This window comes from Thermobia domestica, chromosome 8, assembly GCF_964235325.1.
Source record: "Thermobia domestica chromosome 8, izTheDome1.hap1.1, whole genome shotgun sequence".
Taxonomy (NCBI): domain Eukaryota; kingdom Metazoa; phylum Arthropoda; class Insecta; order Zygentoma; family Lepismatidae; genus Thermobia; species Thermobia domestica.
This window is the reverse complement of record NC_137461.1, coordinates 7,212,075-7,236,444: the sequence shown is the minus strand read 5'-3', so window position 1 is coordinate 7,236,444 and position 24,370 is coordinate 7,212,075. Positions and strand designations below refer to the sequence as shown.

At 37.2% G+C, this 24,370-nt stretch overlaps 1 protein-coding gene across 2 annotated transcripts in view; it reads right to left on the bottom strand.

Moving 5' to 3' along the window:
- Nucleotides 1-24,370, bottom strand: part of LOC145692670 (zinc finger MYM-type protein 1-like) — a 92,929-nt gene that overhangs the window by 47,811 nt on the left and 20,748 nt on the right. Inside the window, exon 2 of one of the 2 annotated variants that reach the window (XM_081768046.1) lies at nt 3,295-3,468. The exons of the other annotated variant lie outside the window; for it this stretch is intronic. Coding sequence (XP_081624172.1) covers nt 3,295-3,468 — 174 coding nt within the window. The remainder of the gene's footprint in view (nt 1-3,294; nt 3,469-24,370) is intronic. 2 annotated transcript variants of the gene reach the window in all.

The window sequence follows — 24,370 nt, the reverse complement described above, 5'->3', positions numbered from 1 at the left end:
TATTGTGTTACGAAGATTTTTCTGTGATTAGCTATTTTTTTTCGGAATTTCTTAGTGTTTTTGTGAATTTTCTTTTGTTATACACGCACATACTTTATAACAGCAGAGTTCCAATATTCTGCACAAGGCATTTTGCAAGCAGCTATTTCTTGCTATAATCCCCTTGCTTGGTAACACGTCTTTCCCAGTGGCGGATCTAGGCCAGGGCCGAGGGACCTAACCCCCCCCCCCAGTTTTTTGAGTGACAAAAATAATTTGAGCTATTATTTATATATTTTTGAAAGTAAACTCGTGATATAGGGGAGAGAAGGGGAATACCGAACACTTAAGAATTTCCACCTTTGTCTGGAAAACCGTGAACCACGAACAAAAATTTTCTAGGGTAAATGAAAGAATGATATCTTGTGTTTTAAACTGATATAATGTTTGATCATTATTCTAAATAGTAGAGAGTATATGAGCAGTTATAGAAGACATACCAAAATTCAAATTTACCCCGCTAGTGGGTAAGTCCGAACGACCTACTTACATTAATGTAATTTATAGAAAATGACACTATACACTGTACAAAGACACTGTATAGAAAATAGAATATGACATTGACAGAATACCAGTAACAAATTATGAATGTGACTGACAATATGAATATGAATATGGCTGACAAAAGCCTATATGAACTTAACATACGTATAAAATAACAGGTTACACCATAATAGTGCTTGCCACTTTTTTAAAAAATATACGTAAATCTGATGTCTTAATGTTTGTAACTGACAAAGTATGAAATCATTTTAGTTCACTGTAGTCCTACCCTGATACTACTACAAATTACACAGGTCCAAGTAGAGTTAAAATTGTGCAGGCTTCGTACTTCATTGTTGACTTATCTACGTCTACTCATTTTTGCACAGCACAGATCACGAGTATAATTAGTTCCTGAGGTTTCTGGGTTGAAGTCATTACAATACTCACTACAATGGCACCATTCCTTACACTTGTCGCACTGAATCCAATTCTCCACAGGAAGACCGAAGTGATTGTTCCTTGCAGAAAATGCGGTAATAGTCCTTATTCAACTTCCCGCCTTCATCCACTAAAATCACGGGAACGAGGAACTTTGCCAGTTGAACTGTTCCTCTTCTTCTTGCAAGCCTTCTGTTCACCTTTACCCCAGTCTGTACTTCAGTGGAATATTCCACTTCCCGCCTGAACAAAGCAGAGCAATATGGATATGATGTTACACATTAGTAACTCTATCTTCAGGAATGCCAATCATAAAATATTATTGCCAACACCATAATGCTATTTGTGCTATGTGGCCACAACTGCTCACCTACTTTTATAACACGAAGATGTCAAATTGTTTTTTGTGAATTTTTCCTATACGTACAAACCGTCCTCATACATAACCATTTCTCGTACAAATCGTCACGTGATGAAACAAATGAACACTTCAGTCCACTTCACAGCGTTGCCACTTCCTGGAAATTGCAGTGTTCGGAATTACCCGCCGTTCGATTTTACCCCTCGCTCCCCTACATATCATAGTCTGGGTTCTGGCTGACCCCCCTCAGTTTTTAGCTTCTAGATCCGCCACTGGTCTTTCCTTTTTTCCCTTCCTTTAGACATCTTTTACTGATTCCGAAACAGAAGGCGGTCTATTGTTTAGAAATACGCTCGCGCCGACGTATTCTGTGTGTTTTTATTGCTTTCGCGTTTGCAGCATATTGTGATTAGCCATCCACATTTAAATACATGGTCACCGTATTCCAAGCGTACACATGAGCCTTAAAAACGCGTTGCGGACGCATAGGTTAGCCGTGAACTAACAGTAACATAACAACAGACTCCATGCGGCAGTATAGTTTTTCCTTCCCGCCCCACTCGAGTGAAAAGTTTAGTTCTCTGTTTCACTCAGGTGACTCATAAACAGCGCCACACTTAAACCTTTTTTCATCTCTCCCCCTCTCTCTTTTTTCTTTCTTTTCATTCTTCGAATTCTTGAAACAGAAGTTGTCACTTGTCAGCTTACCATTTCCGCAAAATAACACAGTGCAGATGTCAGTTTGTGATCTTTGGGAAAGGTTATAGAAAAAATGTTGTTGAAATAATCTAGGACAAATTACCCTTTCGAAGCGAGGTCAAAACCCACTCTACAGAAATAATTGAAAGATACTTACATGAATAATTTTTGAGGGAAATATGATCAAGTGAAATGGCATGTGGACATAATTCCTGAGCCCTGCTTTTTTTTAAATCACTCGTTTTTTTTATTGTCGGTCCACATGGCCACTTCTGCACTATCTAAAGCCTGTGACAAACATCTTAGCATTTCAGCTAAACGAATAAAACGCAAGCTCTGACGCGATGTTGCCGAGTGCTAAGGGGTGTGGCTATGGCTAAGCAGACATACTACAGCGCGATGAGGTGGCAGAGGAAAGCCGTGAATATGTACAAAATAAACATGGCAATACCGCTGGCCTCTCATTTGCTAGCAGCATTTAAAGGGAACTTGGAGCGCCGCCTTCCAATGCCAAGATGTTTGTTACGCAGTTTAAATCCGGTACATATCCGGTGACAATGACAATACAATATTTTACAAAGTACCGTATACTCACGTGTAATGTCAGCACAACCGCATCTCCCTTTTCTGGGAAGTACAGAAGGAAAAAATATACACTCATGTAATGTTCACATTAGCCACTGGCGCAAATCCCGGGTGTTGAGGGGGGCATGTCCCCTCCAATCTTGGAACTGGGGAAGACTGTCTCTCCCCCCTAATAATCCGATTTCAAATGTGTTTTTTGGGGGGGAATGTGATTATATGTGTCCGATTGCTATGAAGGAAAGTGAGGTGAAATTGATTGCCCTCCCCCAGAATAAACCTCAAATCTTTCCCCTCCTAATGTTGAAGCCAACTTTGATATCATGATTCTCCACAACTTTGTTTTTCAACGTCATAAATATTTTGAACATCGCTAAAAAAAGAAAAAATGGGAATGGTCTTACCCGCCCCGCCCCCCAATGTTAAAGACAGATTTGCGCCGCTGACACTAGTATTTCCTAATTTTAGGCTTTTTTTAAAAAAAAATAATAAATTAATTTCGCACATGTTTGTCTCTCAATAATTGTCAAACAACTCAGGTCTGTGTAGTTAAGCAGCGCATACAGCAATATTAAATTGCGGTATTTTCGTTTGCTTTTAAAACACCACACACGGTACAAGTACCAAGAAATAGAGCTACGTAGAAAGGCAACAAATAATCACGGAAATATGAAACATAATAATCTTACCTTGTTTCTTCTCTTTTCATATATTTCTGAAGCCAAAAGCCTATGCGATACTTTTTCCTCGGTACGCAGGAATATCTCGCTTTCCGTTGTCTTTTTTTCCCGGCACCTACATTTGTACTGATAACCATCCTGCTGTCACTCACAAAGTGATCATCAGTTTCAAGCAACCACGACCTGAAGGACAGACAGAGAAATACAAACGCTAGACGTGGACAGAGATTTACACAGGAGTCAACAAATAGACGTTTCAACAAAAGCAGGAACCAGTGATTTTTTTTTCAAAATCTAAAACATGGAGGGCATAGATATGTATCTCCTCTAGGTTTGTTCAAATTTTGACGTTTGTAACCTTAACAATAAAGAAGAAAATGGTGAAAAACTTTTATATGCTTTTTAAATGGGCTAACTGTTAAGGCTGCTTAGAATACCAGATCACCTTACACCAGCAGTTCTCAAAGTGGGGTCCACGTACCCCAGGGGGTCCGCGAAACCTGGAAATAGAAATCGATGACATACAAGGTATGGATCTAACACAGAACAAGAACAACTATTGAAAGTATCCTGCGATGCTTCATGGAAAAACGTTTTCAAAGAAAATGAACGTTGTAGCTTTTGGTTGCGTGTGCGCTGTGAGTATGAAGATATGTCTAAGAAGCCATTGACAACATTTGATGCCTTTTCCTATCACTTACTTATGTGGGAAGACCTTTTCTGCTCTTTGCATTATTAAAACTTTAATGCGAAATCGTCTTAATGTGGAATCGGACTTAAGATTGACGGTGGCAAAATTTATTCCAGATTTCAATGCAATTATGGAAAAACACAAAGAATTTCATTCCTCACATTAGTGACCCCACATTTGAGTTGCTTATCAAGTGAAATTCCTTTAAAAAAAAAAAAAAAAAAAAAACTACATTGATTTTCAGTCTTGAAAGTTACTGTACGTATTTTCAACTGTAAATTTCGTTCACTAGAAAACAATCATGTATCTTAGAATAAATTACTTATTGCATTATTTTTCTTGATCTTTTTCTTGTCAGTGATAATTCTAAGTAGTATATTTTTAATACCATGTGAAATTTCATATAGCATTGCAAAGGAGTCCGCAGATCACTTTCCGAATGAACAGGGAGTCCGCGTTATAGGAAAGTTTGAGAACCACTGCCTTAAACTAAAAATAATCAATTCCTAATTTGGTATAGACATTAATGGAAGAAAATAATTCGTTTTATTTTTATAATTCAATATTGTCTTAGCGTAGCAATAAAAAATATGGAATTGAAAGATCTCATTAAACTGAACAACGTCATACTGTAATAAGTGAGTGAAATTAAATTCCTCATGCGTAGTTTCCGAGAAAATCGACACAAAAGAACATTTTTCTAAATCTTAAAATTATTACTCTGGCCTAGCGTAGCTTAGTTGTTAACGCCCTTGCTTTTGGTGTGAGCGGTCACGGGTTAGGTTCCCGGTGGTAACTCTCGATCGAAAAGATGCAACAGCTTTCTCCAGGTCAACCATCCTCAGTGAGGATTTTCTTGTGTTTTCTTCGTTCACACCAGGCAAATGCCGGGATGGTATCTAACATACAGATGCAAGGCTGCTTCCTTGCTTTTCCCAATTGCTATTTTCCTCCCCCATGAGAGCATGGTGACTCAGTAGCGCGTGCGCCTTTGGTGTACGTGGTCACGGGTTCGGTACACGGTGGGAGAGCCTCTGAAATTTTAACTGTCCTCGATATTTCTGTGTTCGCGCCCCTGTCGTTATAGGTTATTGGAAAAACGAGCGAAATGAAGTAAAACAGTGATAAGTACTTTAGAGCCTTCATCCCGGCGAAATTAAAATACCGCTAATTTTACAGTAATTATGTCATATCTTCCAATAGATAAAAGATAATTGAAATGTGGAGCAAGAGCGCCCTAGACAATATCATTTTACATGAGATACCGTTATCACGACTCACTTATCTGCTTTCGTTTTCGAGCCATTTTGAAAATCGGCATTTATTTTCGCGTTTCTAAACAGCTGAAAACGGAAAGCCACTAGGTGACTTGTGATAACGGTACCTCACGCAAAATAATATTGTCTAGGGCGCTCTTGTTCCATATTTCAATTATCTTTTATCTATTTGAAGATATCACATAATTACTGCAAAATTAGCGGTATTTTAATTTCGCCGGGATGAAGACTCTTAAGCAGGTTACTGAGGAACGTTCGATAATTATTTTTTAAAAGATGGTAGAGCTCTTATGTCTGGTACGTGGGATCTCTGGTTCGATCCCAGGCCAAGGAAGTTTGTAGTGGATAACTGTGTCCGTGGATTTTCTCGGGTTACTCCCGTTTCCTCCCACGTTTTGATTCCATCAATTATTCCATCATCAATTACTTGCATTATCATTTTCTCCTTTAGCTTAACAGGCATAATCGTAGTATGTTAAACTGAAAAATTTCATTATATACTATTTTCATTTTTCCTTCTCCCCCTCCAGATAATGTAATCGCCGAGGGACGTTATCGCTCATACGTGACGTGCTTAAAGGGTGTCCTCCGTACATGTCAAACTCCTTCCCAGTTCCGTACAAGTGTCACATGCAATGGAATGTCATGATTTAAAAGCGAGATGAGAATTTCCATTTCCATACATGTTCAATAGTTAGTACTATTCCTGTGCATTTTTCAGTGGCGGTTTCTCTTAATGTTTGCATGTTTGTACAAACCTCCTTCCGATATTTTCAACTTTTATTTGTGCTAAATCACTTTTCGTTTTATTGTCAACAACATCTTTTCTTAAACAAGTGTGTTTGAAACGTGGCTGGCTAGTTGCTTTCTGCTTGAGAGTTTGCCAAACTCCCCAGCTTAACAGCTTCTGGGCCACTGCGGGGGTTGCGCAGTAAGGGGGGTTATCACGCCGTGCACTACCTCATAAGGACCCATATGCTTTGCAGATCTGTTGCAATCAAGTCTACCAAATAAAAACATCTTTTCCAAAACATAACGCTTTGGAACTGGAACTTCTCCACCGTCCCTCCCCCTGTAGTATTGGTTGACACGGTTCTCGCCTGAAGGAGAATAGTCTGTTCCTTTGTGACAATGTTGCGTACCGTAACCAAGTCGCTACAGAGGGAAAAAAAAAACCTTGTGCCTTGCCTAAATGCGAGATTGTCAAGTGGTCATAACTATTGGTTCTGTCAACCAAGTAAGGTCAAGGCAGCTATGGAGACAGTAAAGGCGACTCCGTGAAGAGTGAAGGCAAATTCAGGGTGTCGATATTTAATACACTCGTATCTGAATGAGTAGACATTTGGCAGCATAGATACAATGTTTTCCTTTTCATGTGTGTATGGGTGAATGAGAAAGTTGGAGAGCAGTTTTTAGAAAAAGAGCGTTAATTGAGGAAGGGGTGAGATTTTAAAGCGGGTAGTGGACAGTGTTGTATGTTTGTGTGTGTGTGTATGTGTGCCGGTCTTTGTTGTTCATTGGAATATTGTTGCTGTAATTGCATAATTACGTGTCTGTCCCTGATATACGTGAACTAGCAATGCAGTGGCAATGAATTCTGTAACGTCTCTGTTGAATTAGCCGTTTTCCAACAGAACTTCAAAAGCAAACCTATGGTACTTGTGAAAGACATCAGAAGATCGATTCCGACTCTCAATATAACGCAAAAATTAGAAGTCGGAAACGAATATTTACAAGGAAGTTTAATCTCAACTTGTACGTACAGCATAAGTGGTTATATGAATGTGAAATTAAAAATGCTTTGTTTCGTTTTCCCTGTTTGTTGTTCAAGGCGGGGAAAGATGCATAAAGTAAAAAAAGGTGCAGATATCCAGCATCTGCACGAAAAAATAATAAAAAAAAAAACATGAAAATTCGTCAGCTCATATAAGACACGTTCTAATCTCACTGTGTTGGGAAGTGTGAATATTGCTGCTCAACTAGACGCTAGTTATAGACGGTCCATTGAGAATCACAATCAAAAACTGACGCAAAACAGATATGTGCTCAATATAATCATCAATTGCATTTGGTTTCGTGGCACCTTCGAATTGGCTTCAAGAGGACATGATGAAAAACAGACTTTTCTTCAAATCGAGGCGTATTTCCTAGATTAATTACTTTCAGTGCAGAACTTGACAGCGCTCTCAAGAGTCATTTAGAAAGCGCAACAATTTTCAAGAGTACGTCAAAAATCATACAAAATTACCTTCTCCATTGCATGCTTGAAGCATGCCATGAAGAAATTGCTATTATTATTATCAATAATAATAATAATAATAATAATAATACAATTACAGTAGGAAGTCGAAAATCCGAACTAATTCAGACCACAAGTAGTTCGGATTTTCGAAAATAACCAAGAAAATGCTATTTAGGCTTAAATATATTGTAGGGTATGTTCTTTTATCGATACAGTGGTTATACAGTACCGTCAGTGGCGTATTTACGTTTTTGTTTCGGGGGGGGCTTTGCCTGAAAATGTGAAAATTCTGCAAGATATTACATATACTTTACTATGGTAAGATTTCGGGGGGCTTAAGCCCGGAAGCCCCCCTAAATACGCCACTGAGTACCGTACAGTAATTATAATACCGTACATAAGATTACTTACATTTAACGTACACTAAATTACACTGTTCTTGTAACTCACACTTCAAACTTAACTTATAGAGGCCTTATGACAAAGAATTACATATGAATGAGCTTTTGTAAAAACACTGCCTTCACACAACGCCGACGGACAACCCTATTGTTTGTTTATTGCTAGGGCTAAGACAAAATGTAAAAAAAAAATAATAAAAAAAAAGCTTCTAGGGGCTGAGTTCGGATTTTTGACGTTCGGATTATCAACGTCCTGTTGTATAATAATAATAATAATAATAATAATAATAATAATAATAATAATAATAATAATAATAATAATAATAATGAAAAAGAAGAGGTCATATATTGTGCACCACCTAAAATTCAAAGCACGAGCCGCCACTGGATATTTTGTTAGTTTTTGAGCAGAGGGGGGATATGGAATCTAAATGTTTTGAGTTCTTCCCAGTTGCGGACGTCTCAGTTGCGGACGCTGCTCTTATCTGTTAAAATCTTTCCCAGTTGCGGACGCACAGGTGTTGCTTGGAATTTCCATGACTCGACTACGAAGCAACTAGAATTGTTAGTCCCAATTGCGGACGCGTGCGGAAAAAGAGGTAAGATCTATTGATAACAAGCAGCAACGTTGCCACATTTTTCATTTCATTACATTTACTACCCTGCCCTCAGCAACGAGAAGGACTTTTTGTTGCAAGAATACAATTTGCTGAAAAGAGAGATTTATTCAGGAGTGTAGCTAGTAAGTTCTTATAGGGGCATGACTTTTTCAGGCGCCTTAGCCTTTTTACAATGTCGAAATAAAATAGTAACCGCTCTCCACACACAAAGATTGCGTACCCTCTTTGCAACTTCCCTTCACACACAACCAGGCTTAGGACTGGCAGTGTCAATGTTGAAACTATTGGCACTGGCGTGTTTACAAGTTGCAGGAGAATAGCCACTGTCGAATATTATGCCTATATGAGAATGAGCTTGCAGTTCTCCTTTGTCAGGTAGTGAATTATATACAATATTTACACAAACCACATATATACAGTATTTACACAAACCTACTCATGTCTCTGAACATATGCTATGCATCGCAAACACTTCTTGATGTTACCACTATCCTGAAATTCCACAAGAATTCTATGCATTCTTTTGTCTAATAGTATTGCCGATTTCTTTCTTCTTTTCCCGCCAATTTTTAAATCCAAACGATTGTACAGAAAGTCGCTGTGCCGAGCTTCATCCTTGAGAACTCGGACTAACTCTGAGACATTTGGATGTGCTTTGTTTGTAATAGAACGCAGTCTGTTGGGCCAGCCTTCGAGTGCGTTGTTCGTCCTGTGCCTTGTGTTATGGCAGTTCCAAATCTCTGTACTAAAAGTCGAGTTCTCCAACCACTGGACGACGAAATAATCATAAAATTGCTGCAATTTACTGTTGCATGGTGTGTCTTCTTGAGCACACAGCCAACCATCAATGACTTTATCTATTGGCAAGTATGCCAAAGCAGCACACATTCTAATGCACAACCTAACCTCATCATCATTTGTGTATTCTTGTATATCCAAGCTCAGGGCAGGAGGAATAAAAATGGAAGTGTTATTTTGGGCTAGCATCTACGAAAATTTCCCTCACTAAAAATTTCCTGGGATAAATGAAATTAAATAATGCACAAATCTGCAAAATAATTAAGGAATTCTGATGTAATTTACATGTATGTCATATGTAATTAATGGATAAACTAGTGATTAGCAGTATCTCTAATATTACATAGCTTTATAATTATAGATGCTCGTATACTGACAGATTTGAATTCTTTATATCGAGGCAGGGTAGTAAATGTAATGAAATGAAAAATGTGGCAACGTTGCTGCTTGTTATCAATAGATCTTACCTCTTCTCCTGCACGCGTCCGCAATTGGGACTAACAAGTCTGGTTGCATCGTAATCGAGGCATAGAAATTCCAAACAACACCTGTGCGTCCGCAACTGGGAATGATTTTAACAGATAAGAGCAGCGTCCGCAACTGGCACGGATTCAAATGTTTTGTTTCGAGTAGCAGCCACAGCGAATAGTTTTATTTTGCAGACTACCTAGCAGGTCACCACGACCTTCTTTATTGATGACACGTTTAAGAGCCGCAGCAAACTTTTCTGACAATTTTTTGTAATTCTGCAGATTTTGGAAATTCAATAGAGGAAACTAATGTGAATTAGTCCCAGAAGCGACAGTCCTATTAGCGACAGGAACTGTTATCTGTCCTATGAGCGACCGATTCATTTACATTGAGATGATGGAAGATGATATGATTCCCTCTCGTGAAATATGTTTGCCTCTGGCGTTATTAGCGCCCGAACAACCTTGCTACGAAAAATGTACGCGCCAGTAATACAGTTCATCAAATATATTTTTCCTCTACAGTGAGTGCAAATAAAACTTATTTTAATTTTTAGTTAGATTTGACATAAAACATATCAAATAACTTAGCGAGACAACAGGGACATTTCCATGAAAAGTATATTCCTATGTAATTATTGAAAATCCAGTTGTAATATCCCCTTTCTTCAAAAGCTCTGTTTTCTGTACTTAATTTGATTCAAATCTAATTACTCACTAAGCACAGTAATATATTTTATTTTGAAAAACTTAAACGTGTAACAGTTTCGCTAAGTATCTGCTTTTTAGACTTCAAAAGACACTGAATAAAATGAAAAAAAAAGTCGATAAAAGACAGCTTTTGAGATCCTTTACATCTGATTGGCTATTCTCAACCAATCTCACCAATTACAATGCAGTTCACTCTAAACAATCCAAAAGGTAAACAAACTCTTTAAACTACCTTCCTCCGTATTGTAAGCTATTAAAACGCAAACTAATTGCTTAATTTGCCTTCCTTCCTTGTTTTGATTTATACATAAAAGCTTGTCTGAAATAATCCCTTATAACTAGGCGAACTGTTAAGTCCTGCGAGAGATTTGTAACTTGTGTAATAATTTCTTCGAATACTTTTTTTTTAAGATTTCTTTGACATCCTGAAGTGGTGAACACCCTCTTTACATGGGCGCCCGATGGGAAGACAGGGATCACCCCCCTGGCGAACTAAAATGTATACGTAATATAGCAAACCACGTATATTAAATACAAGATATACCAGACATGGTACAGCAACCATGAAGATGCCCCTCTCTAGAAAATTTTCTTCGGGCGCCCCTACCTCTTTCTGATTTCTTTCTTATGCCATAAACATATTCAATCTAAACTTATGCTCCGCATCATTTTAACATGGAATTTTTAATTATATTAGAATCATAAATACTCTAAATATTTAGTTAGTTTTCCCATTGACATAGTCAGTGTATTCATAGAAAGTAATTTAAAAATATAATATTAGGAAAAACGTATAAAATATTGTTAGTGTAATGAGAGTAGTCTCACTTATTAAATTCAGGTAGAGCGAAATTTTTCATAGTACATTTTGTTAGGTTCTAAATCGCATTAGCATGAAACAAGTTAAAGAAGAGAGAACCTTGTCTTCTTCCATTATCTTAGTATGAACGAATCGGTGACTCATAGAGCAGTTAACAGATCGAATCGGTCGCTCATAGGACAATTAACAGTTCCTGTCGCTAATAGGAATGTCGCAAGTGGGACGACACCACTAATGTAATTCCAGTGGTTTTTGGCCTTCTTTTGAACGAGAGAAAACATATATATTGTGGCAGGACTCGATTTTTGAGGAAAATAATTTGTATATTTTTATTTTATTTTTATGTTTATGTCACGAAATCATTAAATAGGTTATGGGAATTAAATGTTGTATATGTGAGTAAATGCAAGCTGCACAATCTCGCTAATGTTTGTGTCAGCAGTTTATTGTAAACACATGTGTATAAGAATGTCATCGTTGAGAGTCTGGCAATGTAGGAAGGAAATGTTGACAATGTGTCTTTCCTCACATTAGCCAGATTCTAGAAATTGTATAAAGTGAATCTGTAAGATTTCACGAATTTCATGAGATTACGGATGTACGGAGAATTGCTTAGAATCGGGAAATCAGAACGTGTTGAGGATTGCAATTTTGAGTTTTGACACATGGAAGGAATTTGTCTCTCCATGTGAAAACGGTGTTACACGTGCCGCAGCAGACGAAAAAGCAGACGATGGTAGTTGAACAACGCCAAACAAAACCGGAGGACGAGAAGGTTTTGGGGGAGTTCTAAGAGAGATCTAAGAGAGTCTGTTGAGAGTTCAATGGGAGTCCGTTGACAGTTCGAAGAGAGTTCTCTGACAGTTCGAAGACAGTTGAGATTGAACAATTCTTGGAAGTCCATGATTAAGTTACCGTAATCATTCTTGGGTTCGAGTTTGGAGAACCACGTTCTATTGGAGAATCAGCCAGATGGTAGGAAGAGACAACACTTTGTATTCCAAAACATCATAACGACGCAGAACTTCGGCAGAGACTTGCATTGAGAGGAGCCATACCTCAATGCTCATTTTCGTTTTCCATCAACAAGGAGTTTCAGCTTAACAGGAGCAGAGTTCGACGCCAGAACGACGTGGGAATACACCAGTTTTATCCAGGTATGTGTGGCACCGAGTCAGAATTCAAAAGCTCAATACTTGATCGTTCTGTACCTGTCTGGCAAATGAATCTGAATATCCGTTATAACTAATATTCTGAGATCTTACAGTTCACTCATAAGCTTAACAAAATACAGTGTTTTATTTTTAATGAAGTGGACGTATCTTTATTTAACTAATCCCCAAATGAGAAACCTCTCGCAAGTTAATCCTATAGTTTGTCCCACTCATTCTAGATGGTGAGTGGAAGGCGCCTAGTAGCACTCATCTTTGCATCCCCAATTAGGCACAGAGTGGCTAGGTTGTCATGGTGGAGATGCTGGGTATTCTATTGCATGCATGATCGGTCCGAAAAATGAATCCTTTCTCTGTAAGTCGCCAACATCTATGTCCTTATCAAAAGTCAAATTAACTTGAAGATCTTCGGAATTCACCTTCAACGTTTCTAACTCAATATCGTCTACCGTTGGTTCAATGTCTGTGTTCCTGGACAAAATATCACTAGGATTCTTTTCTCCAGGACAATGCACCGGTGTGTACTTATATTGGGCTAAGTCCAAACTCCATCTCACCAATTTCGGAGCTAATTTGGGTGACGTTTGCAAATACTTTAATGCCTTACAATCGGTGTACAGCTCAAATTCTTTATTGAACAAGTAATAATTAAATGCTCTTAAAGAACTTATCACTGCCAATATCTCTAATTCCACTATGTGTCTGGTCTTCTCTTGTGGACGTAACACGCGACTGTAGTACGCTACTGGTGTCCATTCACCATTAGCCTGTTTTTGCATTAATACTCCTCCAATCGAACTAGTCGATGCGTCTGTGTATACTCTCGTGTCCAAATCTTCCCTAAATGGAGCTAGCAATGGTGCATTCATTAGTGCTGATTTTAATTGATCGAACGCCTGCTGGTATGATTCATTCCATTCGAACTTATGACCCTTTTTCAAAATTGGTTGAAACGCTGATGTGATTTTGGCATAATCCTTACAGAATTTTCGAACATAATTTGTTAAACCAAGAAAAGATTTTAACTGCTTTACATTATTCGGGGCCTTACATGCATTTATCGCCTGAATTATCTTCGGGCTAACCTCGTATCCTGCGTCACTAACAATATGTCCAAGAGCCAAAATTTTCCTTTCTATGAACTGACATTTTTCAACAGATAGTTTGAGTCCGTAATGTCTCAATCTTTTAAAAACTGATTGAAGTACATCTACCATTTTCTCCTGATTATTCGTATATATAAACACATCATCCATATAATAGGAAACTGACTCTGGATTTACATTTGCCAAGGTCATCGCCATTATCTTTGTATATATGGCGGGCGATTGTAAATATCCCATCGGTAAAACACGATACTGATAAGCTCCTACGCCTGGTATATTGAATGAAGTATACTCCCGTGACTCCTCAGAAATAGGCACTTGATGATAAGCTGATTTTACGTCTAAAATACTAAAATATTTATGTCCTCCCATACACGTTAAAATTTGATGGATCGGAGGCAGCGCAATGCTATGCAACTTGACGCATTTGTTCAAAAACCGACAGTCCAAAACTGCACGAATACCCCCTGACGGTTTTTGTATAAACAACATCGGAGAGTTGTAAGCGCTTGAACTTTCTTCAATTATTCCTTGTCTCAACAAAATGTTAATTTGTTCCTTAACTTTATCTCTTAACGCTATGGGAATCGGATATTGGTGACGTCTAAATGGTACTTTTGTTTCTAACTCAATGTGATGCTCAAAATGTTTTACTTGGCCTAATTCGTCATCCTGCCATGCAAAAACATCCGCAAAATCATAGCACAAACTCTCAATTCTATTCCTAATTTCCGGTTTCGTTTCATTCCCAAATTTCAATCTAGTTTTATCAAAATTTCTACGAGATCTTAAAATACTATCAATATCTTCAGTTGATAATCCTTCACTCTTCAATTGTTCTTCATCCACACATTCTTCAGCTTTTCCTAGCGTTACATTCGGTCTCAATAAAATTGCTCTATTAGATGGATTAATAATTTCGATCTTGTTATTTTCAGCCGATAAAAGTGCACGCGGAATCAACACATTGTATTGGGTCTCTATCTTCCTGTCCGGTTCTAACAAGTATTACCTGTTATTCCAGGAACTAACCAAATTCACTTCCACAGTAGTCTTAGACCTAGGTAACAACCGTACCTTATGACCTAATACCCATCTTGGTCGAATACAATGTTTTATTCCTAATGCCGCATTATCAGACACAGTCACAGATTCCTGTTCATCCCTTTTCCTTAATCTTGGCTTTCCAAATCTCTGCAATGTCAATTTATTCTGACCGTAATTTAGAAATCTAAAAAATAGATAGACCGTATCTAAAAAATAGATAAGAATAGACGAAATAGTAATAGGTTACTATTATAGTAATAGTAGATAGTATATATGTATAATTGTTACAAGTGTTTTATAAAATATCGAATAATGAATTTTATATTGTATGTAAAAGGTGAATTAAAAGGTTAAAAGAAGCAAATAAGCATAGATAAAGCTAGAAATAATTCACAAATAGTGTTAAAGAATGTTTAGTGTATGTAGTAATAACGTATTTATTTATTATTTTAAAAAGTCCGAAAGTTTTTGTAAGTTTTAGAAAAGAAAAGAAAAGAAAATAATGTATTTTATTAGAATTAGTAATAATCAATCAATATTGATTGAAAAGAATCATTAAAAGCGTTAATTTTATTGTGGAACGTAATTGGTAAACGATATGAGCAAGGCTCACATGTTATTTTGTATGGATTTGCGTCAAACACTTTGAATACTCTGAGCTGCTGGAGGTAAGAATGAGAAATGAGACCTGCGCGAGAGAGTATCTCCGCGCGAGGCTACGCTAATCTCCATTCCAGGCCCCGAGCACATGGTAATTACGAAAGCTTCCGAATGATCCCGAGTGAACTCGAATGCGACAAGATCCAGAGGCGCTCTATCCAGCCCCGTTGAAGCGTTCGTAGCTTCAATTTCCATCCTACTCCGAGCGTAAATTCATATAATATATTTTTAGAAATTCAAGAAAAATTAGTATTTAATAAAAATAATCATATTTAATCACGTAAATGTTTAAAGTAAGGTTTAAACTACATAAATACGTATGAAATAAGTAATAAAAGCTTAAATATAGAGAAATATAGCGAGTATAATTTAATGCTATATTTATGATAGAAAAAGAGTAAAAACATGAGTTTTAAGTGTGAAATAGAGTCTCCAAGTTATGGTTTGACAGACTTCACACATAGCTAGTTTCAACGGTCATGCACAAAGATTACTAGGAAAGTAACAAGGGTGCTCGACACAGTAAGAACAAAATAAGACTGCTTCAAAATACGCGATTTTTAGAACGCAAAAAGTGAAGGCAGACACAAGATAGATGTTTTAATTATTTAATTAACTATAGTAAATGTAATTTTCTACGAATTTTAAGTAGGCCTATCCCGACTTTATCTATTTCTCGTCTATTTCAGATAATATCCGAAAGCGAAGGAAATGGACATCAATACAATATTATTATTAATATCAGCGTTAGTTTTAGGAAGTGTATTAGTTTTAATAGTAATTATCACATGTTATATTTTGTTAAAATTAAATAGGATAGAGAGAAATACGGAAATAGTGTAAGAAATAGTAAAAATAATGTAAGATCAAACATAGATGTAGAAGTAAATGGTAGAGATGAGTCTGAGACTTACGCAGTTTCCCATGCATCACCAATTTATGCCACTATTTTTAATAAGAGCAAATCTACACTAAAAACTATTCCACAAAGCACTGAAATCACTATTTTTAAGAATTTGCCAGATGGTAGTATAGTAGATTATAGTAAGAGCACTGAAACTGAACGGGAACACACACAATTGCACCACATCACTACAGAAGATGAGAAAGACACTAATACATCAATGGGACACTATAAATTCACGAAAACCGACGTTTTCAACGAAGATTCCGACAAACACGGGAAAACTGAGTGCCCGAAAAAGATGAAAAGTGAATACTTTGTTCCGTGTGATATAGTGGTTTTGTAAAATAAAGTGTTTTAAAACGAATAAGGTAAGAATTGCGACGGAATATTAGCACTCGATGTTATCCAGTCAACAGTGACGCGTGAACAGAAAGGAAGTTAAGTTAACCTTGACAAGCTTGATTGAAAAACTGTTGATCTTGCAGTTACCATCCTGGAAGTAGAGTCAGGATATCCAATGCCCTGCGGCAGGATTTTCTTTCCGTTCATGTTAAAATGTCAGTGAATAAAATTTTCATGAAAATAAAACAATAATATTTTCAAGTTTTACAGTGCAAATGTGAATATATTATCTGACTATGTTCTAAAAACTATGTTATAAGTTTTTGTTTTAGATTTCCATTCACATAGCAATGGATGTTGAACCATTACTGATACGGCCAATAAATTCATTGGTTGGCAAGTATGGACAGTCAGAGTAATGGAAGTTTTTGGTAATATGACACTCTAAAAGCGTTGTCGCTAAGAGGAAATAACTCAAGAGTACTTGCAAACTAACATATATGTATTTATGCACAATCACTCTTGACAAAATGTGATGTGCAAGTATTTCAGCAAAAACTCGCTAGATGTCGCGAGGATATACTTTGCTACATTACATTTGAAATATTGTATTTTATAATTTTAGGAATTAAGAGAAAGATTAAAAATTCAAATATATATATATTTTTGAATAATTTTAGGTGAAGGAATATTGATTACTATTTATATAATTATTTTTGCATAATAATACATATTTTATTTCATTTAAAGTTTATATTTATCTTTCAATATGGTTTCAGTATATATCATGTACAGGGTGTTTATAGAAAATCGCCCTCTTACGATATCGAATTTGGTTTGCGGAGCAACCAAAGTTTTAAGGGGAGGCCATGTGGCAGGACTCGATTTTTGAGGAAAATAATTTGTATATTTTTATTTTATTTTTATGTTTATGTCACGAAATCATTAAATAGGTTATGGGAATTAAATGTTGTATATGTGAGTAAATGCAAGCTGCACAATCTCGCTAATGTTTGTGTCAGCAGTTTATTGTAAACACATGTGTATAAGAATGTCATCGTTGAGAGTCTGGCAATGTAGGAAGGAAATGTTGACAATGTGTCTTTCCTCACATTAGCCAGATTCTAGAAATTGTATAAAGTGAATCTGTAAGATTTCACGAATTTCATGAGATTACGGATGTACGGAGAATTGCTTAGAATCGGGAAATCAGAACGTGTCGAGGATTGCAATTTTGAGTTTTGACACATGGAAGGAATTTGTCTCTCCATGTGAAAACGGTGTTACACGTGCCGCAGCAGACGAAAAAGCAGACGATGGTAGTTGAACAACGCCAAACAAAACCGGAGGACGAGAAGGTTTTGGGGGAGTTCTAAGAGAGATCTAAGAGAGTCTGTTGAGAGTTCAATGGGAGTCCGTTGACAGTTCGAAGAGAGTTCTCTGACAGTTCGAAGACAGTTGAGATTGAACAATTCTTGGAAGTCCATGATTAAGTTACCGTAATCATTCTTGGGTTCGAGTTTGGAGAACCACGTTCTATTGGAGAATCAGCCAGATGGTAGGAAGAGACAACACTTTGTATTCCAAAACATCATAACGACGCAGAACTTCGGCAGAGACTTGCATTGAGAGGAGCCATACCTCAATGCTCATTTTCGTTTTCCATCAACAAGGAGTTTCAGCTTAACAGGAGCAGAGTTCGACGCCAGAACGACGTGGGAATACACCAGTTTTATCCAGGTATGTGTGGCACCGAGTCAGAATTCAAAAGCTCAATACTTGATCGTTCTGTACCTGTCTGGCAAATGAATCTGAATATCCGTTATAACTAATATTCTGAGATCTTACAGTTCACTCATAAGCTTAACAAAATACAGTGTTTTATTTTTAATGAAGTGGACGTATCTTTATTTAACTAATCCCCAAATGAGAAACCTCTCGCAAGTTAATCCTATAGTTTGTCCCACTCATTCTAAATGGTGAGTGGAAGGCGCCTAGTAGCACTCATCTTTGCATCCCCAATTAGGCACAGAGTGGCTAGGTTGTCAATATATATATATATATATATATATATATATATATATATATATATATATATATATATATATATATATATATATATATATGAAAGGTTCTTTTCACTAATAAAGAGAAAAGTCCTCAGTTGGAATCCTGAAGTTATAATCGTAGACTTCAAGGAAGCAGTAATAAATTCTTTTAGGATAATTTTCTCTTCAGCTTCAATAAATGAGTGCAATTTTCACTTCAACCAATGCTTTTGGTGTACGATACAGAATGTGGGCTTGTTTACAAACTATAAAAAGAATGATGATATACAGAGTTCCTTCGTGGCTAAACGGTTAGCGTACGTGCCTTTGACGTGGGGGACCCGGGTTCGATTTTCGGTGGGAGCTCATGTGGTTCGGATTCCACGTTAATCAGTAGGTCCACATCTCATATAGCCTAGCTGCTGAAAGGGACGTTAAATTCAAAATCAAATCAAATCAAATCAAAATGATAATATATAGCTTCATATTCAAATATTTGCGTAATTTCCTTCCCTTCCGTTAGAAATGATAAACAGCTGTTCGATATGTATTCAAGAAGATACTCCCTCATCCCCCAAGCTTGAGCAGTTCTATGACTATTTCGTTGATCAGTGGCTAGAAAATTCTACAGTCCCAATAAGCACGTGGAATTGTCATTAAAAGCCCCATAGCACAAATAATCCAGTAGAGGGTTGAATAATATTAAATACTCTGCTAAACAAGCAACATCCTCATGTTTTCCAATTAGTCTGTTTTCTCAAGCTACAAGCCAGGACAAGTGATCATGCTTACGACAGAAAATAGCTCAGCTTGCAAGATAAAGGAAGGAAGAAAGTACATGTGCCACTCGGCAAAAAGAATAAAGAATATTTTAGGTATTTCGATGTTTCAAAAGATGTTTGGATGCACTTCCATAATATATTGAGAAGTTGTCACGTTATAAACTATGGATGGCCAGAACCGGTCCCTGGTGGAACCGGTTTTCGGGTCTGAACGGATCCGGCTCTAGAAGATCCGGTTCAGGAACAAGTTTTTCAGACCCAGGTCTGGAACCGGATCTTCAAGAACCGGTTCCGCTGGAATGTGACCATCCCTACGTAAACCCGAGCTGCTAGCAGGCTGTGAACAGTGTGCTAGATGAAATGGTGGAAGCGACAGGCAGGCGCCCAGGCGGCGGCCGCTTGTCTCATTTGGCTAAATAAACTGAGTAACTGGCATCATTGGCTAAACAGGCAAACTAGCCAACTCATTTGGCTAAACACCCACTGGTGGACCAAATTTTTTTCTGGGGGCATAAGCGGGTCTGGGCGGGGAGGGCACAAGGGCATGGTCCTCTTTACATTTTTTGAAGGTGAACTTTGTGCCTCCTTTACGGGTCTTTGTGGGCTTTCGGATCCAGGACTGGAACCGGTTCCTAAGATCCGGTTCTGGAACGTAGGGATGGTATCGAGACGAGACGAGACGAGACTTTGTACAGTCTCGGTCTCGTCTCGGTTGATAAATAACTGTCTCGGTCTCGGTCTCGTCTCGAGTGAAAAATCACCGTCTCGGTCTCGGTCTCGTCTCGGTCAACAGATGCTTGTCTCGGTCTCGGTCTCGGTCTCGAGTACCAAATCTCGGTCTCGTCTCGAAAGTCTCGAAAGTCTCGAAATAAATACTGTGAAATTAAAATAGTGAAAGTATTATTCAGGTACAGTCTGTCGTTTCCGCTTATTTTTTCCTTCTATTTTGACTTAGAATTAGGGTATGGTGTACCTCTTCGTAGCTAATTTGCTAGTGCTAATGCTTTCCATGTGCGTATTCCAAGTTCAATGATCAGTGGGTATATCACGCTAAAACCCTAATAGAACCCAGATTTCACTTTCAGCAATAGACTTTGTCTAATATAGCCTCAGAACTGCGTATACAATTAAACTCTATTAAATTAACTCCAAACGCAACACATAGCAGCACGAATGTATTTAGTCGTACCGAAATTGAAACTTTACAATTTCTCATTTATTATTCAATACATTCTGCTTTGACTGCCATTTTAAAAACAAAATATAACGTTCATTATCTTAACAAATAGGGTAAAATTACTACAATATACGTATTTTGTTTGAAATTGATGAAATGCTATATTACCGTTTCACATCTCCGTGTTTAATTGACACTTTATAACACGAACGTCCTGAACCTCGTAGTGGGAGCTACTACACTAATCTTTGCTATGTGAGGTCTCGGGTTGGATCACAAAACAAGTTAGATTCAAAGTCCGATGTTTTGCATAATTCGCGTCTTATTTTAAATGAATTCTGTTTCTTATACAAGTTCATAAGGTGGTAATGTATTACGTAAGCACATATCCAGTGCCGTTCCTGAGCTCTCAACGGTGCATGCAATCTTTATTCGAGAAAACTAATCTTGCGTTCATTACGTTGAAATTTTATATTGATTAAAACATGCGAAACATGGATATACATATTATATAAGTATATAGGTAATTCGAGTTATCTGTATCTATTTTTTCTCACTCGCCAAAACAAGTGATTCTTAACTTTCTAGTTTTCTTTTGTATTAATTTTCGTAGTTTAGCTGCAACATGATGGATTGAATAGTCAAAAATATTTTTTTCGCTCTATGATTTTCAGTAAATTTTGGATCCATTTTTACCCTACCTTACCTAGTAAAAGTTATATATTTAGTCTTAGTTGAGGAACCGGTTTTTCGCTTCTGTAAAATTACGAAATTATGACTTGGTTTAGTTTACCTCCGAGGTCCAGATATAATAAAATCATCACCATCATCATAATCAACCATTATCAATCCATTGCTAGATGAAGGTCTTTCCAAGTCTTCTCCACAACTATCTAACTTGGGCAATTCTTTTCCAGGTTATTCCTCCGTGGTTCTTGATTTCGTCACACCTTCTTGTATGGGGAGGTTTCCTAGGCTGCTTTTGTCCCGTGAGATCCAGTCTAGAATTGTTTTCGTCCGTCGATCATAATTTCTTCTTGCAATACGACCAGCACACTTTCTAGCTCATGTTAAATTATTTCATTAGCACCATCAATTTCTATATATTTGGGCTACAAATAGTTCGAATTCGCTACTTTCGGAGTAGGCCTACAAACACGCTACTTTTTAATCTTCAGATCTGGCAACACTGACTGAATGATTTAAATCAACACAATGCGAGGACCCCCATTTGGTCTAGCGGCTAGCACTCTTGATTTCGGTCCGCGTGGTCCCGAGTTCGATTTCTGGTAGGGGTAAAGTTGAACGACTGAAGTGGTTCGGATTCCACTATAATCATTAGCTCCACGTCTCCTTTAGCCGGCCTGGCATAACTGTGGGACGTTAAACTAAAACAAAACAAAACAAAAGTGAACACTGTGTATTACTAACTGTAAGTCCTTGAATAATTGCATATAGCTATATGGTATGGATCGAGTTTGAGGTGGTCGGTGGTCAAACTAAAGCAAGTGAAATGTAATTAGGGTGTAATTAGTACCTTTAATTAAGCACGGTCTTAATATAAAGTGTACACCAGGCCTAAAGCTTAGGGGGAACAACTAGTCTTACTGAAAATGTATCAGTTACAATTTGCATTTACATGTGTTGCTGGAACGAAGATTTAAACATTAACATTATAAGTAGCCCAAAGACTGAAAAACGTCGTCTCTTGAAAGCATTCTTGCACCATGAAACAAATTACGAGCCATTTTAAAATAGTTTGCAGTTTATCTACGTTATTTGCACATATTTAGAATAATATTTAGCAATTTATTTAAGTGGACAACACTGCTTAAAATAATGTAACTGCGACTTGTAATTAAAACCACCAAAAACTATTGTTGTAATGTTATAGAAGCAAAGGAAAGCAATAATCATTATAAAAATTTAATACAAATACGTCATTTTAAGCAGTATAACAATCACTACCAATGTGTTTGGTATCTCTGAAACGATTTGAAATAACAATTGTTGTAAATGGCGTTATAATCATTTAAGTCTTTTGGAAGCATCTGCATGATGAGACGTGATATATCAGAGCGTTTTCGAAGTAAAGTCTCTAGAAACATGTAAATTTTCCGTTTCTTGTAACTTTGTTCCTTCATTCATTCGAAATATATTATACCATGATCACAGTATTTGACGCTATGGTACAGTTGATGCGCATTGCATCGTCCATCCCATTTGCGTTATTAGAGATTTCCAAGGTACACTAAATAATGTATGGGCTATTGTGGTTTTGTTAAATAACTAAATTAGAAATATGTAATACTTCACATTGTGCAATTTGAGAAAACGCAACTTTATTTTGCTTTAGCAACATTGCTTGTTTATCTAGTGATATTGCAGAGTATAAAGAAGAATTACCCAACTTGATACAAAATTTCAGCATTTTCAATATATATATATATATATATCGCAGATTCTAGGGGAGGGCTATAGGGACTATAGCCCCCTTAACTCTCAGGTATGCACTGGATAAAATGGGCTTCAATCCTACTTTCTTTACACTGGATAAAGCGCAAACCATGGTTTAGCCCCTCTCTTGATCATATACTGGTCCGTGGCTATATATATATCCAGGATGGACCATTTTAATGTTTCCACGGACATATCTCGAAAACGGTTGAACATAAATGAACCAAACAAAAACTCAAATAGAAAATGCCATGGGGCACACTGAATGGTGTCGTCGCGGCGCCTCCCGGGGACGCCTTTCATGGGATACCAGGGCCAAACTTTAAAATTTTAAATGGAAAGATGGGGCGAGTAATACCTCGTTCCATAGATCTTTAAAAAGTAAAAAGCGTTGTGACAAAATATTTTTCATATCGGTCACCGTATTCAAGATGGACGCCAAGACATGGTGCCTGTATCTGATAAAACGTCCAGTAGAGTAGAGGGGGGCAAGAGTACGTGGGGGGTAAGGATACGATTCCCTAAAATTAGGTGAATATATTCGCGTATGACAATAATGCGTCACGTGGAGTTTGATGTTAATAACGTCTAGAACTTAAACAAGTTTGAGTGTGCTGCGGCAAATTACAAGCTATCTAGGTAATTATTTATGTTTTTCTAATAGTTTGATATAATATTGGGACATAAGTAGTTAATGAATAACTTACACAATTTTATAACGATTTCAAAGTACTATAAAGCGTTAGTTTCTAACATATCCATTGCTTGACAGGATGGAGTAAATTGACTTTCTTCCAACAGTTGACTGTACTACATCACGGGAAAGTCAATTGTGTAGTGAGGGGGCAAGGGTACGCAGATACCTACGGGGCAAGTGTACGCGTGCGTACTCTTGCCCCTTCTGTTCTATGAAAAAGAATCCAATTTGATTTAGAACTAACAATCAAAAAAGAATGTAGATTCCGTTGTAATAGAGAGTGACGGCAAACTTTACGAATACTGGTTCCCATATGTAGTCTCTAACGTTAAGAATTCTGAAGAATCCTGATATTTTCTTATGTACGAGGGATAAATTTTTATTCTAAATACCATTCCTTACATAACAGTATCTAAGGTGGTGTTTGAGTTTTCGAAACAGATAAACGTGTGAGATAGTGACATCTGCAGTTATTGAATAACGTTACGCTTGCTTATTTTATTCAGGTTTCAGAAATACTACGCTTTGTTCTCTTTTATCTTAAAAAACGTCAGTAGTCTTCAGTAATAAATTTCAATGGGCCTTATGCAGAGTCGTTCTGACGCGTGATTAGTGCCATACTAAAAAGTTCGACTACCGTATGTTTCCTGTAGTGGTCAG